The sequence below is a fragment of the Myxocyprinus asiaticus genome, chromosome 12, assembly GCF_019703515.2.
Source record: "Myxocyprinus asiaticus isolate MX2 ecotype Aquarium Trade chromosome 12, UBuf_Myxa_2, whole genome shotgun sequence".
NCBI classification, from domain to species: domain Eukaryota; kingdom Metazoa; phylum Chordata; class Actinopteri; order Cypriniformes; family Catostomidae; genus Myxocyprinus; species Myxocyprinus asiaticus.
In genome coordinates, this window is record NC_059355.1 from 17,877,544 (window position 1) to 17,900,607 (window position 23,064).

General features: G+C 38.8%; 2 protein-coding genes across 3 annotated transcripts in view; one reads left to right on the forward strand and one right to left on the reverse strand.

The window, feature by feature from the left end:
* LOC127449037 (uncharacterized) overlaps positions 1-23,064 on the forward strand; it is a 254,002-nt gene that overhangs the window by 172,963 nt on the left and 57,975 nt on the right. The window lies entirely within an intron of this gene.
* LOC127448999 (centrosomal protein of 95 kDa-like) overlaps positions 1-23,064 on the reverse strand; it is a 95,511-nt gene that overhangs the window by 1,501 nt on the left and 70,946 nt on the right. Inside the window, exons 8-18 of one of the 2 annotated variants that reach the window (XM_051712042.1) lie at positions 19,626-19,828; positions 19,115-19,232; positions 17,670-17,784; positions 17,466-17,590; positions 17,263-17,367; positions 16,552-16,693; positions 16,181-16,350; positions 9,653-9,727; positions 9,413-9,565; positions 3,503-3,649; positions 2,835-2,906 (exon numbers count right to left, since the gene is read on the reverse strand). In XM_051712042.1, the coding sequence (XP_051568002.1) occupies positions 2,835-2,906; positions 3,503-3,649; positions 9,413-9,565; positions 9,653-9,727; positions 16,181-16,350; positions 16,552-16,693; positions 17,263-17,367; positions 17,466-17,590; positions 17,670-17,784; positions 19,115-19,232; positions 19,626-19,828 (1,425 nt within the window). Of the gene's footprint in view, positions 1-2,834; positions 2,907-3,502; positions 3,650-9,412; positions 9,566-9,652; positions 9,728-10,141; positions 10,282-16,180; positions 16,351-16,551; positions 16,694-17,262; positions 17,368-17,465; positions 17,591-17,669; positions 17,785-19,114; positions 19,233-19,625; positions 19,829-23,064 lie in introns of those variants that run through there. The other variant, XM_051712043.1, reaches the window with a different exon arrangement.

Here is a 23,064-nt window from a genome sequence, read left to right on the forward strand (position 1 = left end):
ATCGTTGAATTAATTAATTTAATAAAAATTAATTCACATCCCGAGGTATTAAGGCCGAATCACCATGCTACCAACTCAGTGTGAATTTTATTTTATTTTATTTTTTTAAGAAAATCAAGGGTCCGACTGTCATCGTTGTCTAAATTTATAACTCAGAGATGCAAACTCATGAGGGTCAAAAAAGCTGAGACAATCACTGATCAACGGACATGTTTTCCAGGTTTGTGCAGAATTAGCTGCAAAAATAAAGGGTATTTTGGTGTGGCTTGTTCTGAATTGACTAGTTAAGTGACCACTTCTGGAGATGCCACTAGGTGGAGAAAAATGAGCGCCTTATGTGCAATGAGTGAGTCATTGAATCATTTTGAGATGTTCACCACCGAAATCTGCCAAGAGACTTTGTAGTATTTAAAGGGATAGTTCACCCAAAAATGAAAATTCTCTGATAATTTACTCACCCTCATGCCAGCTGTGTATGACTTTCTTTCTTCTGCAAAACACTTTTGAAGATTTGTAGAAAAAGATCCAGGCTCAGCAGGTCCTTAGAATGTGAGAGGATGGTGATTAGAAATTTGTAGGTCCAAAAAGCACAGAAATTCAGCGTAAGAGTAATCCATCCTATCTCCAGTGGTGAAATTAATGTCTTCTAAAGCGAATCGATCACTTTGTGTGTGAAAAAGAATGATATTTAAGCCCTTTTTAACTATTAAAAGTTTGCTTCCAGTCAGGCGTTGACGAACAGCCGAATTTATCCGAGTGCTCCTGTGACGCAAGCGCGTGCACGTTGGAACATTCCTTCAACTCATTGGTTGTGTGTCTGTCACACATCAGTTCATGTGCCATTGTGCTTAAGTCACCGGAGCAATCAGGTAAATTTGGCCATTCGTCAATGCCTGACTGGAAGCGATCTTTTATAGTTAAAAAAGTGCTTACATATCGTTATTTTTCGCACACAAAGTGATCGGTTCGCTTTAAAAGACATTAATGTCACCGCTGGAAATAGGATGGATTAATCTTATCCTGACTATCTGTGCTTTTTGGATCTACAAATTTCTAATCACCGTACTCTCACATTCTAAGACCTGCTGAGCCTGGATCTTTTTCTACAAATCTTCAAAAGTATTTTGCAGAAGAAAGAAAATCATACACATCTTAGATGGCATGAGGGTTAGTAAAAAATCTGAGAATTTTCATTTTTGGGTGAACTATCCCTTTAAACATTATAAGAACAAAGCAGATCTATAATTTCCGTTCAGTTTGTGAACTGCTGGGCATGACTTTTCATCCAAAAAGACAACAATAATAGTCTAATAATAATAATAATAATCAAATCTACTGACTTCAGTAGAATGTTTAAGCATTATAAAAACAAAGCAGATCTACTGTATCATTTTCCTACAGAACTTAAACTGCTGAGCATGATTTTTATCAGAAAAGACAACAATAATAGCCTAATAATAATAATTTTGTCATTGTAAAGTGCATTTCATGGGTTGAGTCGAGGCATCAACGCACCGCTCAACACCAGTGTCAAGCAGCGCTTTACCCTCCACATGACAAGCGTTGCAGTAGAGGGGCGAATTTACGAGCTTGCCACTCAAGAAAGCGGGAGATGTGCACAACAAATATTGAAAACATTTATTTGGAAGAGAAAAAATGGCAATTGCATTGATTGCAGAAAATAAAAAGAGGACTTTTGTTGTTTGTTTGTTTTGTTTTTTGGTGAATGTAATTACTGTAGTTCAATAACTGGGGTCTCTGGATACTCGGAAAAGATAAGGTAATAATTTAAAAAATTTTTGAGATGCAATATCTCCATAAATTTGGACAATTTTAAAATATTTATTGTAGCTTTGTACTCTCAAAGACATAATTTGTGAGGCAAAACGTGTGTGAAAAACACTTTGGTGTGAAGTTGTAGCCAAGGTTGCACTGACTTCATAGACTTTAATGTATTCGGCAGCTCTGACGCAAGTCATGTGAAAGCCCCTCAACATGTATAAACATCAGTCACTTTTAAACATTAATAGCTCTTCCGCCATTTTCTCTCCGTGATGAACAAGGTAGACTCGCATGCCTATTCTGAAGTGAACGAACAACATGCCCCTCTCATTCAGTCGGTCAGTACATGTACCAGGTCATTCAGTTTGTTTATGAATGAGAAGTTTCATGAGTGCCGCTTCTCACTGTACACGTGCTGCTGTAGCCAATCAAGTGATCTGCTTTGGTTGGACCGCGATTGCCAAGCACACGATTGGCTGCTGCTGTAATCAATCATAAGGGTGTAAGCGGCCTTAACCGTTGATGTTGTTTCACAATGCGCAGCCGCTGGCAGTGACAATACAACACAAATTTGTGTATTTGACTCCTATTCGAGTCCTGATCATTACCACGTTTTTGTACATGTAACAGAAACCTTGCTAGCAACACAGTCAAACCGTTTTATTATAATTACAAATAATTATTTTCCAGGACATTTAGGTATTTTTCTAATTTTCCATGACTGGAAAACTGCATTGCAAAATTACAGGTTTTCCAGGACACGTGGGAACCCTGAAAGAGCTATCACATGGCTTCAGTTAAAGATTTTGTGAAATTCACCCTGGTATTTATGGACAAATGATACAAGCAGCACACTTTAGTACTAGTACTGGGTGTTACAAGAGGCTGATAGCTGAAAAGTGTTGGGCAACAATAACACGCTTTTGACATCGTCCAAAGGAATTCCCTCTTAAACTGAATAAGACTGTACTTTAGCCAAGTAGATTAAAACACAAATATCACACAGATGGGTGAAATATTCATTTCTAGTTCTTTGAGCCACCACATCTCACCTTCTCCTGGGCTGTCTTACGGATTTGTATGTCGTGTCTTTCTTGGGCAAGGGTTTCGGCCAATAAAGAAAACTGCAACAGAAACAAAAACACATTTAAATGACCTTTAAACCTATAATTCATATTTTAGCAATTATCACAAAACATAACAGAAAAACATCAGAAATAATTAAATAACAGTTCAAATAATAGTTTTTGCTATTGTAGATCACTGCTTTATTGATATGAAGTCACAGCACATTAGTAGTAGAAAATATGCAGGACTAGTTCACACATGCCCATGTGTTATTAATTCGAGAGCAGTCCATGGAACATGTGACTCGGAAACAATTATAAGCTCCATTAGGTTTCATGTCTTTTCCAAAACAACCAGCTATCATTTTGTTTCCCCACATTCTCATCAAAGATGATCAGATTACTGCTGGTAAGCAAAAATCAAAGCTTCTGAAATTATTGCATGGGACATGACACACCCAAAAAAATAAAAAAATAAACATTGCTTTATGATCTAAAGCATTACTGTTTACATGTTTCAGATGAAGCAAATTATAGCATTGCATTGTCTTTGAACTGAGCCATGGGCACATTGTTTAATGATGGACAAACTGCATGTTCACAGACACATGAATAAATGTTGGAAGTTTAAGGGAAGAAGTTACTGCTGTTACTTGGTCTCTGTAATAGTTCTCCATGGCCTCAATCTTGTCCTGGTGTTTGTGGTGTTGGTCCTGACGCAGTTCTTTAGCGAATGCACGCTGCTCTCTCAGATGAGCCTTCTGTAGCTCCATTCCATCCTCAAAGATCTGCCTAAGCATCTGAACAAACACACACTTAACCTCCTCAAAGATCTGAACACACTCATACATGCTCAAACCCAGGTTTGTACACTTACATTTGTATTATTTGTAGACAATCTCTTATTAAAGTGACAAAAATGTACTTTAAAAGTAGTGCTTTAAAAAGACAATTAAAACTAATTAGACTGTAAAGAAAATGTGAGTAGTGCTTGCCCATGCAAAAGTCAGCACCACACATTAGGGTGTGGCTATGCAGCTGCTATGGTGTTCCGAGTGTTTTTTAGAACATTGCTATAGATGAAATGACCCTGAAGTCCAGAGGTGGGTAGTAATGCACTACATTTACTCCGTTACATTTACTTGAGTAACTTTTTGAAATTATTTTTACTTTTAGAGTAGGTTTAAAAGTGGGTACTTTTTACTCTCACTCAAGTAAATTTCGAATGAATTTGTTTTACTTTTACTTCTTTACAATGGGTGGCGTTCCTGTCGTTACATTACTGGGTTTAATTTTAATTAATGTGTAATTTATTGAGAGATCATTGAATGGGACTTTTACGAGAGCGGAAGTTCACACATCTGAGCGCGCTGAGCCGCTGTCACAGACTGTCACTCAATCACTGCTGCAGCATCAAGCTCTTCAAAGTGAAACAATTTCTTTGCTCCGCACAGTGAAAAAAAAAAAAATAATAATTTCGTCAGGCAATACCTTATTTAACACCAAGACAAGCTGATATTTCAAGATTAAAATCACAGCTCCAACTTAAGGCAGCACGCTGAGGTAAGTTTTGGCTCTAATCCTAACGCGGGCTTTTCTGTGTAATGAGATGGTCATTTTCAGGGTGATAATGTAACTGGGCTCTTATGACACCAGTTTTTAAATGTAAATTTTTAAATCAGTGCAGCAATATATCAGTGCGCATTGTCCCACGTCCCGCATGTCATGAGCAGTATTTACGCATTTACCCCATGCCCTCGCGGGGTTACTGGAAACTATCGCAGCTACTTCAGGCAGATTAACTATATAAATCCATGTAAACATCCAAGTTAAGTGTAAATAAATGCCTTTTGCTCTGCCATTCGCGTGATCGACAACTGGAGCGCGAACAGACAGCATTTCTGCATGTGCAGAAGGCGATCGTATGGTGAAGAGAGTGGCTGTGTCCGAAATCGTTCACTCATTCACTATTTCCTATATAGTGAATGGCAGTTAGTGTAATATATTTCAGCAGTAAGTGAACGAAATTAGACTAAATTAGGACGCTGATGGATACACCGTGTCGGAGCTCTGGGGCTGTTGCAGAAACAACGTCTCACATGAAATTTTAAAATACTTGGGCCTTACTTGTTATTCTTATTAAATATTATATTAATACAATAAATCTTCATTCTGTTTGTAATTTTTAATATATATTGTGTGTTAATATAAAGAGTAAACACATTTTATCAAATAAAGAGTGCATTTCATATGTATCTGTATGTTTTGCCTCTCTATATGTTACTGTTATTTTAATCAAGTATTGATTTGTCAAAAAGTAATTTACTACATTCAGCATGAAATAAAACATTGCAGGAGTAAAGGAAGCAGTAAACTCCCAGCTCTTACATCTTCCCCATGGTGGATTATGGGCAATTAACCATCATCGAGTGTACATCAAATGTACACTCGAAATTAGAAATTAGAGTGCATTGTGGGTAATAATGAGTGAACAAAAGTAGGGAATGAGTGGCTCACTCAGAATTCAGACACTCCTACAAAATGGCAGACACCCAAAATAGTGCACTATATAGTGAATAGGGGGCGGTTTCAGACACAGCGAGTGTTCCACGACCGGGGTTGATGCCCTGCGCGCTAGGCTGCGTATATGCATTTAGAGAGCGGCGGTACTGCTGTACAGAACTAATGATCTAAATACTTATGACACTGAAAATTGTAACTACACTGAAATAAGAATCCATACAGGACTTTAAAAGCTATGAAATAGCTAAAGTAGGCATTAATAAAACATGATCTTGCTTTGGTTTATATTTCAGCATTATATATATAATGTCCTTGTGGGACATTTTCACGTTTTTACTGTAATAACTAGAACTGTTTCCAAACCTCTCTTATTGACAAATTCATCCAGATCTGAGAAGAGCCTTTAAAGGGATAGTTCACCCAATAATTACAATTCATATTATTTACTCACCCTCATGCCACCCCAAATGTGTATGACTTTCTTTCATCTGCTGAACTCAAATGAAGATTTTCAGAAGAATTTCTCAGCTCTTTTGGTCCATACAATGCAAGTGAATGGGTGGCAACATTTTAAAGCTAAACAAAATCACATAAATCAGCATAAAAGTAATCCATAAGACTCCAGTGGTTAAATCAGTATCTTCAGAAGTGATGTGATAGGTGTGGATGAGAAACAGAGAAACAGATCACCTTCACATTCTTCTTCTTGTGTTTTTGGTGATTCACATTCTTCTCTGCATATCGTCCCCTGATGTCTAGCAAAAAATGACTGTTTCTCAACCACACCTATCATATCACTTCTGAAGATATGGATTTAACTACTAAATGGATTACTTTTATGCTGCCTTTATGTGGTTTTTGGAGCATCAAAATTTTGCCTACAGAGCTAAAATATTCTTTTAAAAATCTTAATTTGTGTTCTGCAGAAGAAAGGAAGTCATACACATCTGGGATGGCATGAGGGTGAGTAAATGATGAGAGAATTTTCATTTTTGTGTAAACTATCTCTTTAAAGTGATAGCTCAGCCATAATTTAATATTCTGTCATAATTTCCATACCCTCATGTTGTTCCAAAACAGTGTGACGCTTTGTATTATGTGGAACACAAAATATGTTAGAGAGAATGTTAGGGACTGACAGTCTCAGTCACCATTCACTTTCAAAATATGGAGGAAAAAAAAAACATTCACTGAAAGTAAATTGTGACTCAGGCAAACATTCTGTCTAAAATCTCCTTATTGTGTTTCATGGAAGAAAGAAAGTAATACGGGTTGGAACAACATGATGGTGAATGATGACAGAATTTCCATTAATAATAATTATGTAGTACATGTTCAGTGTGTATTATGTAATGGAATATAGGGGAGTTAAAGTCTATTATGTCATTTGTGAAAGTAACGAGTTACTACTTGAGTACTCTTTTAATTGGATACTTTCTCTTACTCAAGTAATTATTTATGTTAGTACTTTTACTTCTACTTGAGTAAAAACAATTTTTAAGTAATTGTACTTGAGTACAGTTTTTGGCTACTCTACCCACCTCTGCTGAAGTCACACCACAGGCAACCATGCTTCCGGATTCTTTTGAGCAGCAGATTTCAATGGTGGACATAGGCAGCGCTGCAGTTTTAATAATCTTATAAGCATTATATAATGTAGTAATGTTAATGCTAATTAATAATTATAAAAAAAATAAAAAATATAAAAATGTGTTATTATAAATTGATATCTATGGTTTACCATGAAGAGATATATGTAGGTTTTTTTCTGAAAACAAGTTTTATCCTGGTTCACTATGCTTGTATGATAATGTCGGACATGTATCAGGTTGATGAATACACATCCTCACATGCATAACACACTTCTAAAGCCTGAGAAATGTGGCATATAAAATGTAAACTACCATGAGATGCAATATGTGTCTTTACTATTTAAATTATTGGTCCACATTCAGTAAATAATAATACTTCAATATCCTCAAATTCAATATTCAAACTTAGTAACAGCCAGTTCAGATTAAACAAGTTACTTACTGCCGTCAAAATAAATGCAAAGACGTTAATTATTTTAAAAGTATTACATTATTTTTATTAGCATATCCTTTCACAAACAGTTGCCTATGCGCTGCAGTTGTGGAGACGGGGTCCCATTCATCCCGTTAGATCAGAGGTGCCCAAACTTTTTCCTATGGAGGGCCAAAAATCAATCTTGACTGAGGGCCATGGGCCGGAGTGCCCCTCTGTGAGCGTTTATAGTGCGAACATTTGCCACTGACACGGCAACACCTGCACAACGGACGGCACGAAACAATAATGTACAGTGAAAATTCAGAGCCTGCGTTAATTTCCGACCCTGGATAGAACAAGAGATAGAGATGAGAGATGTAACGGGTGTTTAAGTGTCTCTCTTCATCATGCAGCTAGTACATTACACAAAGTATTTTGCTTTTCTTGCAAATGTGCTGCATTATGAATAATGAGGGAGCGCCAAGATATGAAAGGCCCACACGCTTGCAATGTTAACAGCTTTGTTGATTATAAACGGGAACTATATAGTTTTATCACGTCGCTCACTTACGGAGACGTAGTATAACACTATTTGCATATCGAATTAACAGGTTTAGAATGGTTTATACATTTGTAACATCGTAAGTTCAGTATCTATGCAACAAAGCACTTTTTCACTTCGCTCGCTCACACTGCTGACAGCTGCAAGAGAGGGAGAGACAGAGCTGACTTTTTTTGCGCAGCTTCTGGAATTACAGTTTGATAAAAAAAGTTTATTTATTTGATTTGTTCTGCACTGTAAAGTGAATAAAAGTAAAAGTGTGTGGGAATTTCCCACATTATGAATGTGGAAATTGCGGGAATTATTAAAATTGTGCGCAATAGCCGCAATCCCATGCCGAATTTCAGGCTCTGCAAGCCGTTTTATATTAAAATATTAAAGTTGCCCTGGTTCCCCTCCATTATAATTTAATTATAAAAAAAATAAATAAATTAAAAAAAAAAAAAAAAAAAAGACATTACTTTGCAATCTAGCTAAATTGCAATGCAATGAAAAGCTGCGTCAATAGCATTTTTTTCACTCGTCATGTTCTTCAAGACGGGCCAAATCAAAGTTAATCGTGGGCATCTCTGCGTTAGATCATTCATGGTGGTATAAGATCATTGTTCCATCATATTTCACATAATGTCTGTCACAGCGGTTGCACTTTGTATATTTGTGTTTATCAGTTTGTGCAATTCGTATGTGAAAAGTTCAAATATACCGATAGCAGCTGCATAGTAACTGGGTCTTATTAGAGCAGAGGTACACAATTTATATTTTATAGATCATTAAGATGTTATTATGTCAACATTAACAGCTGTTCTTTTCTGCTGTGCCAAAAGAATCCAGAACTGCCACTGCCGAGCGTTTCTTTATATGTAAACAGTAACTTCATCTATACAGTTGCTAAGGTGTTCTGGACCTTCAATTTTATCATCTGCCAAGTGAAAATAGGCAAGTCTCAGATATGATGCTGACAGAGTTCATTTATTTTTTTAAATAAAGTTTGATCTGGTTTGATCCATTTACCCCAATACTTGACTTTCATGATTTTCTATTACTTTCTTCCATGGATCACAAAAGGATATATTAGGCAGGATGTAAGTCTTAGTCACCATTCACTTCAATGGCATCATTTTCCATTCAATTAAAGTACATTTTGACTGAAGCTGTCATTCTGCCTAACATCTCCTTTTGTGGTTCATGGAAGAAAGTCACACAGGTCTAGAACATCATGAGGTGAGTACATGATTTATACTGATTTTCATTCAGAATAAAACATTTGTACACCTTTCCTCAATTATCTGAACAACTTGAGCTGCTTTCATCCATGTCTGTAGGACAAGTGTTGCAGGACGAGTTATGTGCCAAAATTTGATACTTAAATTTGGGGTGTTTAAATCCCTAACTCAAACCATGAACAACAGCAATTGCAATGATTGCCTTGGCATGAACCACTAATAATAGCAGATGTGAATTTGACACTCACTCTCTCTTCTCGTGTCCTTGCCCGCATCAATCTGGCACGGAGCTGGACATGATAGTCATTGTAGTATTTTTTAGCACGAGCAACCTGCTGCCGCTGTTCTCTGAGCTTATTCTGTGCCGATTTCTGTTGCTGAATCCTCTCTCTGAACTCTCTCTGTAACACACATAGACAGAAGATCATGATGATCTCAAAGTCATTAGAATGTGTGTGATTACAGTCTTCATGTGAGTGTGTTCTCACCAGGCGACAATTGTGTTCCTGCTCTTTGTGGATGATCTGCACCAGCATGTCATGTCTTTTCTGAGCTTCTTCCAGCTACAATTACACATAAAATGAACCCATTACTTTCAGTGTTGAAACTATATGGTCCCGTTTACATCTGCTATTAAAGGAATAGTTCACCCGAAAATGAAAATTATCTCATAATTTACTCACCCTCATGCTTTTGGTGATTCACATTCTTTTTTCTGATTAACAATTTTTATTGATTCACATAAATGTACCTCATAGAACAAAACATATATACATAGAATCAAACTTAACCCCAACTATTACTCCTCCCCCTCCCAATCCCACCCTAACCCCAGCAACTTAAAAGTGGTCTTAAATGACATACACATATGCACACACATAAAAAAAAGAAAAAAAAATACATACAAATAAATAAACAAATAAAATAAAAAAAATAAAAAACACAACAACAATCACACATCCACAAATTACAAATACCTGCCACATTTCTCCACGAACACTTTATACCGCCCCGTTCCTCTGAAAGTAACTTCCTCAAAGGCCGCCACCCTTCCCATCTCCGGGCACCACTCCTGAAAGCAGGGTGCTCCAGCCAACCTCCAGCCCCTCAAAATGATCTGCATGGCAATCATGACACTGGTTAAGACCCAATTCTTTGTGTGTCTACTTACAATGTCAATGACCACCCCATCACCCAAGATACAGAGTCTGGGGCAGAATAGTACCTGAATACCTAACACCTCGCATACCAGACTCTGCACCTATAACCAAAACTTTTGAATTTCCACACACCCCCAAAAGACATGGGTTAAATCTCCTTACTCTGATTGGCATCTCCAGCAGGTGGGTGTGTCTTTAAGATCAAGCCTATACAATTTAGAGGGGGTCCAATAGAACTGATCAAAATCTTGAATTGTGTAAGGCGCACCCTTGCATCTCTAGATGCAGTCTTTGTTTTTTAAAATCCTAGCCCATTCTCCCTCCTCCAATTCCAGGTCTAAATCTTTATGCCATAATCTCTTGAGAGTGGTTGAGACTCCGTCCCCCAGACTCTGAATTAATAAGGAGTAATAAACTGATGCCTCATGACCTTTTCCAAAAGCAGAAATCACCTCTCCCAGAGTATCTGCCGCTCTAGGGGGGTGTATGCTATTTCCAAAAATAGTACAGAACAAGTGTCATAGCTGAAGATACCTAAAAAACTGAGATCTGGGGATCCCAAAATTTTGAACCAAATTTTCAAAAGGATTTCATCACACCAATCTCATAAAGATCACCGAGTGTATTAACCCCCTCACAATCCACTCAGACCAACAAAAAGGGGACTTATTAATGCATAGTTTGGGGTTTAGCCATAGACTCGAGGCAACATTTAGAGAAATATCTGAATTAAACATTCTAGACACTTTTGTCCATACTGAGTGCAAATGTGAAATAACGGGGTGTGATTTAACTTCTCTGGTTAGTTTGATGGAAAGGCTTTGCAATGGCAAAATAGGGGCAAGAAAATCTTGTTCAATGCAAAACCAGGGAGGGGCTCTTTCAGGTGGAAGCAACCAATGAGCCAAATGTCTGAGACCGAATGCATAATAATAAAATCTTGGGTAAGCCTAACCCACCTTTGTCCATCGGCCTATGTAACTTATTAAAATGTAACCTGGCACGCTTACCATTCCAAATGTAGGACTTTGCTATGCTATCAAATTGCCTGAAATAAGAGAGGGGGACATCTATAGGGAGAGATTGTAACAGGTAGTTGAATTTTGGAATGCAATTTATTTTAATTAACCTTCCCAATCATCGATAAGTGTAATGAAGCCCACCTGTCCACATCATTCGAAAACCTTTTTATTAAGGGATCAAAATTAACTCTGACTAAATCAGACAAATTTGCTGGGAATAAACTTCCCAAATACTTAATGCCATGTTTGGGCCACTGGAAGGCGCCCGGCTGGAAGGCTGTTACTGGAGAGTATGCTGTCAAAGCCAATGCTTCGGATTTAGACCAGTTGACTTTATATCCTGAGAACTTGGAAAAGGAATTAATAATTCTGTGGAGGCAAGGCATAGATCTAGTGGGGTCGGAGACGAATAATAAAATATCATCTGCATAAAGCAGAAGCTTATGCGCCACACCTCCCGCAATCACCCCTGGAAAATCATCCTCATTTCTTATCGCGACTGCTAATGGTTCCAGGGCAAGACAGAACAATAATGGGGAAAGAGGGCAACCCTGGCGAGTGCCCCTATCCAGAGTAAAATAATCTGAAATCAACCCGTTTGTTTGCACCGCTGCTACAGGGTGTCTATAAAGTAACTTAATCCAACCAATATATGTACTCCCGAACCCATACATTTCCAAAATCTTAAAAAGATAATCCCATTCTACCATATCAAATGCTTTTTCGGCGTCAAGTGAGATGGCAGTGACCGGAGATTGATCATTCGCTACTGACCACATGATATTGATGAAACACCTAATGTTATCAGAAGAGCTACGGCCCCGAATAAAACCCACCTGATCTATATGTATAAGAGATGTCATAACCTTACTTAATAAGCCAGAATTTCTAGCTGGATCAGGGAAATTGGACGGTAACTTTTACACTCGCTTGGATCTTTGTCCTTTTTAAGAATCAGACTGATCCGGGCTTGTGTCATGGTTGGCAGAAGCTTTCCATTCTTTAATGATTCAGTATAAACTTCTAACAAAAGTGGAGCCAGTTCTGTAGCATATGACTTGAAAAGCTCGGCGGCAAAGCCGTCAGGCCCCGGAGCCTTGCCTGTAGGTAGGGACTTAATTACCTCATCAAGCTCCTCCAAGGTTATCTCAGAATCAAGAGTTTTTTTGCTCTATCGTCAATTTAGAGAGTTCTAATGGTTCCACAAAGTTTCTAGTATCTTCATCAATAGAAGAAGACGTAAAACTATAGAGATCAAGGTAGAATTCTTTAAAAGCATTATTAATATCAATGGCCGAGGTAAATATTTCACCACCAGCAGATTTCACTAAGGGAATGGTAGAAAAAGACTCTCTCTGTTTTATATATCTAGCCAAAATTTTCCTGCATTGTCCCCCGACTCTCCGACTCAAGTCTTGCCCTGAATAACCAAAACTCCACTTTCCGTGACAAAATAGTATTATATCTGTATTTCAATCGGGTCAATTCTCTGAGGCCATCAGATGACATACGGCGCTTCAGCTCTGCCTGGGCACTTTTAATATTTCCTTCCAACTCCACAAGTTCTTGTGCTTTGGATTTTTTGATGAATGAGGCATACTGTATGATCCGACCCCTAAGAACCGCTTTAAGTGCCTCCCAAGCCATGCCCACAGAGGATACTGAGGACCAATTGGTCTCCATATAAACATTGATTTCAGTCTTTAACATTTGTTGGAAATCAGGATTTGCAAAAGGGACACATTAAGGCGCCAACTATATGATTTCTTTTTCTCTGTGTATGGCAACACCTCTAAACTCACCAGGGCATGATCTGAGACTAAGATATTTCCAATTGAGCAATCCACAACAGATGAAATGAGGGATTTGGATATAAAAAAATAAAAAAATCTATTCTAGAATAAATCTTATGGACTGATGAAAAAAAATGTATAGTCCCTACCAGATGGGTTCAAAAGTCTCCAAATATCTGTAAGACCAAGATTTTTACACATCCTGTGAAGCGTCAATGTTGCTCTAGGGGGTTTACACACTTTTGCTTCACTATGATCAAGGACTGAGTCCATCAAAAGATTAAAGTCTCCTCCCAATATTATATCATGAGGGGTGCCAGCGGCTTGCAGCATCCCTTCAAGATCTATAAAAAAAGCCCTGATCATCAGCGTTAGGTGCGTAAATATTAGCCAAAATCAACCTTTGCCCTTGAATTTCAGCTAAAACAATAATGATTCTCCCTAATTTATCTTTAGTCTGTTTGAGACATTTGAATTGTAGATGTTTATTTACCAATATAATGACTCCCTTGCTCTTACTTGAGCCAGCACTAAAAAAAAAACATGTCCACCCCATATCTTCCCAATTTTTTCAGCTTCCTGCGAGGAGAAATGTGTTTCTTGAAGAAACACTATATCATATTTCTTATGTTTAAAAAAGTAATAACCTTCCTTCATTTTATGGGGTGCCCCAACCCATTTACATTCCATGTGGAGAGAGATAGTACACTTATATTAACATTTGACATTTTGATATAGTAGAAAAAATAAAATTATACAGACCATATTCCCCATTAGTGAAACAATCAAACCCCTAACTTCCCCCCGAACAAAACAAACAGAAAAAAGAAAAATGTGTGCATTAACCCCGCACATGAGAGCGCCAAATGGCGACAATCCCTCTAAACTCAAAAGGTCCATGAACGCCCACGAGCCCCCATGGCAACTTTGCCATCGGATTGCTCAATTTTGCCTCACAAATTTGTGAGGCAAAATTACATAACAGAAAATACTTTGTAAAATAAGCCCCAGCAAATAGGAAGAATAAACACAAAGGACGTGTAGATTCATTCACAGAACTGTCTCAAAGGTGTGATCCTCCACAAAACAAATTCCAGCTGATATTAAACTGTTCAGATTCCTTGGACAGACAAACAAATGTTCAGTGAGCCAGCTGTTATGAGTTCAGCGGATGACGTAATCATTCCAATGTCCCGTAAAAATACTCAACAAAACAAACTACAGCCAGCAGGAGGCATAAGCACAAAGAACGAACAGATTAATCCACAGCTGTTCCAAAGGAGTGTTATTCAATAGAACAAGCTCCAGCCGCTAGGCGGAACCAATACAAAAATAAACAAAACCGGCATCCCGGTTCCCCGGATGGTCGAGTCAATTCACACTTTACAGAAGACATCCTTTGTGTGAGCATGTAGATATTTTGCAGTCATCTGTAGTGTCCACTCTCAAACTAGCTGGGAACTTCCATGCAAAAGTAATCTTTCATCAATGCAAAAGCTTCTTTAAGGAAAGTGTTATTCACAAAACAAGGTCCAGCAGCACGGCAGAGCCAACGCAGTTTACTCGCTCATTGATTCAATAAAAGACATTGCCTGATTGGGACATGTAAATATTTTGCGACCGACCTTCGTTTCTATTCTCAGTTTGGCCGGAAACATCAGAGCAAACGAGATCTTACGCCGATGTAAGAGTTTCTTACATTCCTTGAACCGATTGTGTTTCTCTCTGGTTGAGTTCGCAAAGTCCGGGAACAAGAAAATATTATGGTTCTTCCAAGAAAGCTTCCCTTTGCTCCTCGCCTGGCACAACACAAGATCTTTATCGGATGATTTCAGAAATTTGGCCAGAATGGATCGAGGCCTATCTCCCTCAGTAGATCTGTGAGCTGGGACTCTGTAAGCTTGCTCGATTTCCAGCTTGTGGCCTGTTATGTCGAGCAGACTCGGGAAAAGCTCGTCTAGGAATTTCACCATATCTCTGCCCTCCTCATGCTCAGGAATTCCAACAATTCAAACATTATTCCTGCGGCTTCTATTCTCAAGATCTTCAAGCTTTTCAAGGAGATGTTCAAAATCAACTTTGGTCGCGGGCGGATTAGCGGTTAATTCCCTCTCCGAAGATTCCAGAAAATCGATTAGTCTCTCAACATCAGTCACTCTTGTAACTAGCTCAGAGAATTTTGGTTCCATTGGCATAATTGCTAGACGTATTACAGCGAGATCCTCGAAGTCAGCAAGAACCTTCGTCAGCGTCACCGACATGTTGGACAACTGACGCTGGATCACCTCTCCCGCTGCGCCATCCAAATCGAGTCCCCGGTCTGTAGGCTTGTCGGGGCTTTCATCCTGAACACGTAAGTGTCTTTTAATGTCTCCAGAGCCCGAGGATTTTGACTTCTTTGCCATGCTTTGCCTCAAAGAGCAAATGTGTAACTGGTGTATCAAATTTCACCAGATTATAACATGAAAATAATTTAAAATTTAGCAAAGTGCGCAGAGCTCGTCGCTCACACGTCTGCCTCTTGCATGGCGTCACGTGACCCGGTGATTTACATTCTTTATGCATTTTGCCCCCTACTGGGCAGGGAGAAGAATTTCTAGCAAAAAAGGACTTCAATTTTGATCTGTTTCTCCCCCACACCTATCATATCACTTCTGAAGATAGCGATTAAAACACTGAAGTCGTATGGATTATTTTTTTGATGCCTTTATGTGCCTTTTGGAGCGTCACAATTCTGGCACCCATTCACTTGCATCGTATGGACCTACAGAGCTGAAATATTGTTATAAAAATCATAATTTGTGTTCTGCAGAAGAAAGTCATACACATCTGGGATGGCATGAGGGTGAGTAAATGATGAGAGAATTTTCAATTTTGGGTGAACTGTCCCTTTAACATCAGTCTTGGGTTCACTGAGGTTACCTGATTACAAACGGACAGCTGAAAGAGTTTTCTGTTTACATCTGGTATTAACATGCGTCTCTACAGTGACCACAAGTTATCTGATTTTGTGACTACATACATCACGTGTGTGCTCCTACCTGGTTTGACAGTTTGGATTGTGTATGTCTTTTCGGTTTTTTTGGGCGGTTGAGCTGGTCGATCTGTCTGAGTTGTTGTTTCCACATGCAGGACAGAGCGTGAGGAGATAGCTGCACCTGTGGAAACTCCTCCAGCAGAACGGGGAGAAGATCATTCTCCTTCACTCTCACTAGACAACACACACACAGACACACAAACAGAAAGATGCTTAAACACAGGGATCACTCTGGGCTGACCTTGACTAAAGGTAAAACATGAGTCAAGCGAATTGAAATGAAATTGTTCATTAAATTAGAGAAAATACTGACAGGCCCATGGAAGGACTTTAGTGGATGCTCCTCTGCAGTGTTATGTGTGTGTGTGATCTTACTGGCTGCTGTCTTGCAGGGTAGTGTGCATCTTCTAGCTATCTGTTGAAGTTTGGGCTGGGAGGATCGAGAACAAGATGATTTGGAGCTGGAACTGGGAACAGATGGAGCTTTTCTACACACAGCCTGACAGTATTCATGCTCCTAAACAAACACATAAAACACCATTAATGAACTATCTTGCATCTCTAGAAGAAAATACAAGTGCTAGCAAGGCAGCCAAAGCATAGTGTTATAGTTGTAGATAAGCTTAGGCTTTGATACGGAGTAACTGAAATGCTGAATCAGAGCCACATTGCTGTTGTTGTGACTCATTTTCTGTTGACCGAGTATGAGAATAAACACTATGCAACACCGTCTTTGCAGTATAGATGTGGCTATATGGTTAAATAGACTGAATTCAGTATGCCAATATTCATTGCTGTTGGTTAGATTTTGAATTGCAAACAATGTAGCTCAATGGGATATTTTCACATTTAAATCCTAAATTCCTTAAGAGGTATAACATCAAAAATCAAAACAGACAGCACACCAATGGCTGATATTACAACAAAACAAAGTTTTAATGGGAGTCTGTGAGTTAAGCTATCAATATGATCAATCTGAATAGCAGAAAATGAGAATAATAAAGAAAAGAGGAGTTATAATACAGTTACACAGCAGATACAACTCACCTTTAACCTTCATAACTTAGAAAACGCTCAGTAACATACTTTATTAATGCTGGATTTGTGATCACTGGGTCTCTCAGTGGTCAGATCTGCTCTCTCCAGCTCTACTAATCGCTTTGGTTCATCTTCATAGGCTGAAGCCACCAACTACACACACAAACATTCAATCACAGTTCAGCCTCATGATCAGGCTGTTGGGAATAAGAATGATTAAAAGTTTTTTTTTGGGATGGTGTGGGATGTACCTGGCTGTGATTAGTCCTGCGTGAGTCTATGATCAGAGTGTCCTCTCTCTGTAAGGAGTGGTGTGCAAGTGGAGGGGATGGGGACAATGAGCGTGTGCCTGGATATCTGCTAGAGTGAGATGTACCTGGACAAAGACACATTGTTTAACAGTCTGGGAGCACATGCGTCACATAATGGCTGTGATGTGGGTGGACATGATCTACCTGTGGGTTTGGGGGTGCGTCTGCACTCCATGATGCTGTCGCTATAATAAGACTGTTTATCTTCCTCTCTAGGCTCTGATGTCTCTCCGATCTCACCAAGAACACGCTTCAACATCTGCACCCCAAACCACAATAATGAATACATCCATAGTAAACTATTATACTTTAGCAATAGTACTCTACCTCATGTCGCTTCAAACCCATATGACTTTCATTCTTCCACAGAACACAAAATGTTTCCATACAACCAATACAGACAGTGACCAGAGGCTGTCAATCTCCTAAAAGGACCAAAAAGTACCACTAAATAATTGTTTGTCCTTTTTGGAACTAGACAGTCCCTGTTGCTATTCACTTTTGTTTGATGAGAAGCTTGGATATTCTGCTAAATATCTTGCAGTGGAACACAGCTGTACCCAATAAAAAGACCAGTATGAACAACGATGACCAGGAGTCAAAGTTGAGGTTTCAAACAACAGAGAGAGAGTTAACTGAAGACAAAGTTCTCCATATTTCCATTGGCAAAAGACAAAGAGAAAATGAGTTGAGACACTAACCTCGAACTAATTTATATAACAGAAACAACCGTAATTATAAGCATATGCAATTTAATTGACATAATCTCTTACAAGTACAGAGTTCAGATGGAGAACAGTACAGATAGTTCTAGACATGTTCAAACATGCTGTTCTGTTCAACTACGTGAATGCAATCATTCAAAGATTATATTTTTAAAACACCAAGTCAAATTGATTAGCAGAAACATAGGTTAGACTCAGAGGTGAATCTTCTTTTAGATACTGACTCGCACATGACTCTACAATTACTGCAATTACTGCAATGACATCATTAGACAGAACACAAAATAGGCTATCTTTCCCTCAAGGCGGAGTCAGGCCTGACTGGGATACAGGCCTTATCCAGCTGGAACAAACATGACAATAGAACAATACATCCAAACGCAGAATTATACTTTTAGTGATGAATGCTATGAATGTATTTGTGTCAGTAATTAATAACCTAAAACTTACATGTAAATCTGCTCTCTGGAAGCCGGGCTAAATGAGCAAGCACTGTTACTGCATTCCTGACATAGGTCAGACCCTTAGTCACACTTCAGAGATCAAATACACAAATGCCCTGTAACATTCATGATTATAACATAACCTGAATAAATGCACATGATTAAAAATGCTTTGATTACCTTTTGATTAAAACAAATGCTAGTGAATGTATTCAACTCATCAATAGGCTGAAGAGACAGGGGTAAACCTGCCCCTTCAATCTCCTTTTGTGTTCAACAGAAACAGAAAAGGCATACAGGTTTCAAATGACATAAGGGTGAGTAAATCAATACAGAACTTCATTTTGGTGTACACTGCCTTCAAAATGGAAAAACAGCATCAATAGACCTCTACAAGAAACATACACACAGAGTTACAGACCAGATCAAGTTCTTCCAGGCGGCGAGACAGTTTCTCCGACATGTCATGTAGTTCTTGTTCTGCCTCCTTATTCCTCTGGCTACACATGGACAAAGACTTATCTCTATCGCTCTTTAGCCTGTGGGAAAGACAGAAACTCCATTTGTTCCAAATGCTTTTAATATGAATACATTACACATACAAGCTACTGAGAAATTATTGGTGGCAATCAGTGGGGTGGACTCGTGGCCTTCTTTAGGTTAGCTAAAACTAATGCTAATAAAATACTAATAAAATAAGAAAAAGAAGGCAGAAAAGTCTGTATTTGTTAAACATAACTCTTACTGAAGCTGCACATATGGACATATGCTTTCTACGGCAAGCCCACAAAGGAATAAATACACAACACATCACACATATTCAAAAGGTAAAGACACCCCATTAATTGCATTCTAATTCAATCCACTACATTTGTCCAATGTTCTTGTTCTTTCCCAACAATCTAATTATTCTACTTGATTGCTTTTCTTACCCAGCACCTTGTCTCCTGTCTCTATGGACTGTATGCAGTTCTGGTGATCTATTAGCTTGCTCTTTCTCTCTCTTCTCGTTTTCCTCCTCTCTGTGCCCATTCTGTCCCTCTGCCTCCGTCTCACGCAGCTCGTCTCTGAGTGACCGAAGCAGCACATCTGGCTGGGTGCAGATCAGATCCGGCCTCGGATCTGTGATGCCCATCTGACTCCAGGAGAGATAAGACAACATGAACACTCCAGGCACTTTTAAGTAGGGATGCACTAAAATTTTGGCATAAAATGGCATAAAATACTATTTTTGGTTTTTGGCCAAAAGAGAAAAAAAGGGGTTTAAAAATCCAGTAACAGAAACACTGACATGGAGAAAAGCATTGTTTCTGTGAAAATGTTTTTAGTTTAATTACATTTAATCTAAGCAGGAGGTCATGCTTTCAGTTGAGACTGCTTGAGATATGTGCACCTCTACCCCAAAGAAATCTACATGAACGAGCGCACAAAACAACTCACTGGAGTTTATGGAAGCATGCTGTGGTAAAAATTCAAATATGATTACAAATTAAGTTAGTATTTGCGTTTTCTAGTTACACATCAAAGTTCACATACCCAGAAGTGGTGAAGCATTTGCTCTCTTGATTATTAGCACATAAATTGTGTTTTCCAGTGTTTCCGTATTGTGTGACTGTCGTTACTGTCAAGCTCCATAATGACATAAAATAATCAAAAAAGCACCATTAAAGTAGACCATACCTCATGCATTATATTCAAAGTATCTTGAAGTCTTGTGAATCGCAAAAGGCTGTGTTTAATAAGTAAGTATATAGTCTGCATGCGTAGCTCTCTTCAGTGAATGAGCGCTGCTCTGTTGACACACACTCATAGCACGCACAGGGCTTGTGATGCACTGCTGTTTTAAGAGTGCCGCGCAATATGTGAGCACTCCACACAAACTCAATCTCATATGTAGATGCTCCATTGTTCACTTTGCTTATAACATGTATTGAGAATGGCACCGGAGAAGCATTTTAATAGATTTTGAAAGAGAAGGATATTTAAACCACTGTGAACTAAACCACAGTGCTCTGCCAAAATAAGTCAAGATGGTTTTAAAATTAAGAAATTACAACAGAAATATTTTATCATTGTATATTATAACTCTTATTATTAACAACATTAAATTACAAATAACAATAATATTTAAGTTGGTTGAGTTCCAAAAAAATAACTGAAAATCGGAATCTATGAGAGGCCAATCAAGACATATCAAACTTTACTCTCTCACGCACAATCATACTCTCTCACACACACATCAAAGTACTTACACACACACCATCATATTCTCTCATACACACACTATCAAACCCCTTACACATTCTATCAGTCTCTCTCTCTCTCTCTCAGACACTGTCAAACCACTCAAACACACAATCATACTCTCTCTCACACACTATCAAACCACTTACACATTGTCAAAGCCTCTCACACACAGTAATTCTCTCTCAAACATGCACTATCAAACCTCTCTCATGCATATTACCAAACTTTTTTGTTTTGTTTGATGGCTTGTGTTAGAGAGTTTGATAATGTGTGTGAGGCTTTAGGTGTGTGTGTGAAAGATACTGATGTTCAAAGTTTCTGATTGGCTGAGTATTTTGCACCATTTTCCATCCTTACTGTGTGTGCCCCTCCCTGCACAGATGCAGCCCAGAAATTCTTTTATCCACCTTTTTCCTGAATGTGGAAGTGTTCCACGAGTCGCCCATTTTCAGTTTCCAGTCTCCAGTGTTTTCACCCTCATCGCATATATTCTTAGCAGGCAATGTGATGTTTGCAGTATTACATTTGTCAAAAAATGTGGCTTTACAGTGACGATACTTCACAGAGTCGAGATGACCATTTTTTTTCTTCTTTTTTTTCCCTTTTCTCCCCAATTCCCAATGCGCTCTAAGTCCTAGTGGTGGCATAGTAACTCGCCTCAATCCGGGTGGTAGAGGACGAATCTCAGTTGCCTCCGCGTCTGAGACCGTCAATTTGCGCATCTTATCACGTGGCTTGTTGAACGTGTTACCGCGGAGACGTAGCACATGTGGAGGCTTCACACTATTCTCCGCGGAATCCACGCACAACTCGCCACGCACCCCACCGAGAGCGAGAACCACATTATAGTGACCACAAGGAGGTTAATCCAACGTGACTCTACCCACCCTAGCAATCAGGCCAAATGGTTGCTTAGGAAGCCTGACTGGAGTCGCTCAGCATGCTCTGTATTCGAACTTGTGACTCCAGGTGTGATAGTCAGCGTCTTTATTTGCTGAGCTACCAGGCCCCTGCGAGATGACCATTTTTTTATCGATAGTGCAACACGAGTGTGTAGATGTAATGAAGCTATGGTCTGAGGTTATTTACATTGATATCAGTAACTAATGTAAGTTGTTATGACAGCCAACAACAGCACAAGTTGAGCCTGAAATTCATTTTTATTCCAAATAAAATGTAAATAGTTGTTCTCCATCTGGATTGCTTTTTTTGGTTAGTTTAAGTCTCGAGACCAGAAACAGAAAACAGGCAATTAGAATCATCATGGCACCGCCCGGTGGTTGCTCAGGAAAACTGTAAAAACATCCATGGCTCAATCATAGGAGAGAGTATAGCAGTCAACTTGTGTGCTAGGGCAGTAAGTCACCGTTTGCAGATACCATACAAATGAATGGGGAGAGCCATAAATTGACACCTACCTGCATTATGCTATTTGATGCTAAGCTTGTAGGCTCCCAGTACTAGAAGGGTTCTGTGGAGTCAACAAAGAGGCCCCGCCCACTCGTGTGGGGAAAGTAGCCCTCTTACCATAGTTAGTCAGTTATTCCTATGAGGAAAACGGTGTAAATGACGAAAAACATGATGAAACACTATTTTCTAGTTTTTTTTTTAAAGAGGCCCTATTATGCTTTTTGGGATTTTACCTTTCCTTTAGTATGTAATATAGCTGTTTGTGCTTGTAAAAGGTTGGCAAAGTTACAAAGCACAAAGTCCATGCAAAAGAACTACAAGAAACGGCTGGATTGTAGTCCAGTCATTTCTTCCGTAAAGTATCTACGTCACTATAACACATTTGCATAATACCCGCATACGGGCTACTCTGGCCCTCCCTCAAACAAATGTAGTTATAGCCGAGGCCAGGATGAGTTGGTTTAGTGTTGTCGCCATGTCGAGAAGATGCTGTTTTTTTCACTGCGAAAACAAAACCTCTTTGTTTAGACTTCCAAAGCAGACGAATTGAAGAATCAGTGCTTAAAATACATTTTTACCACTATTGCTCAGCAGTACAACCACAACCAATGCCGGATTTTCAAGATGGTTACTCATGAAAGATGGTGCATTTCCCACTTTGTTGGGACATTCTGGTGCTTCAGGATCACAACCTGTAAGTATGCTTGATTATTC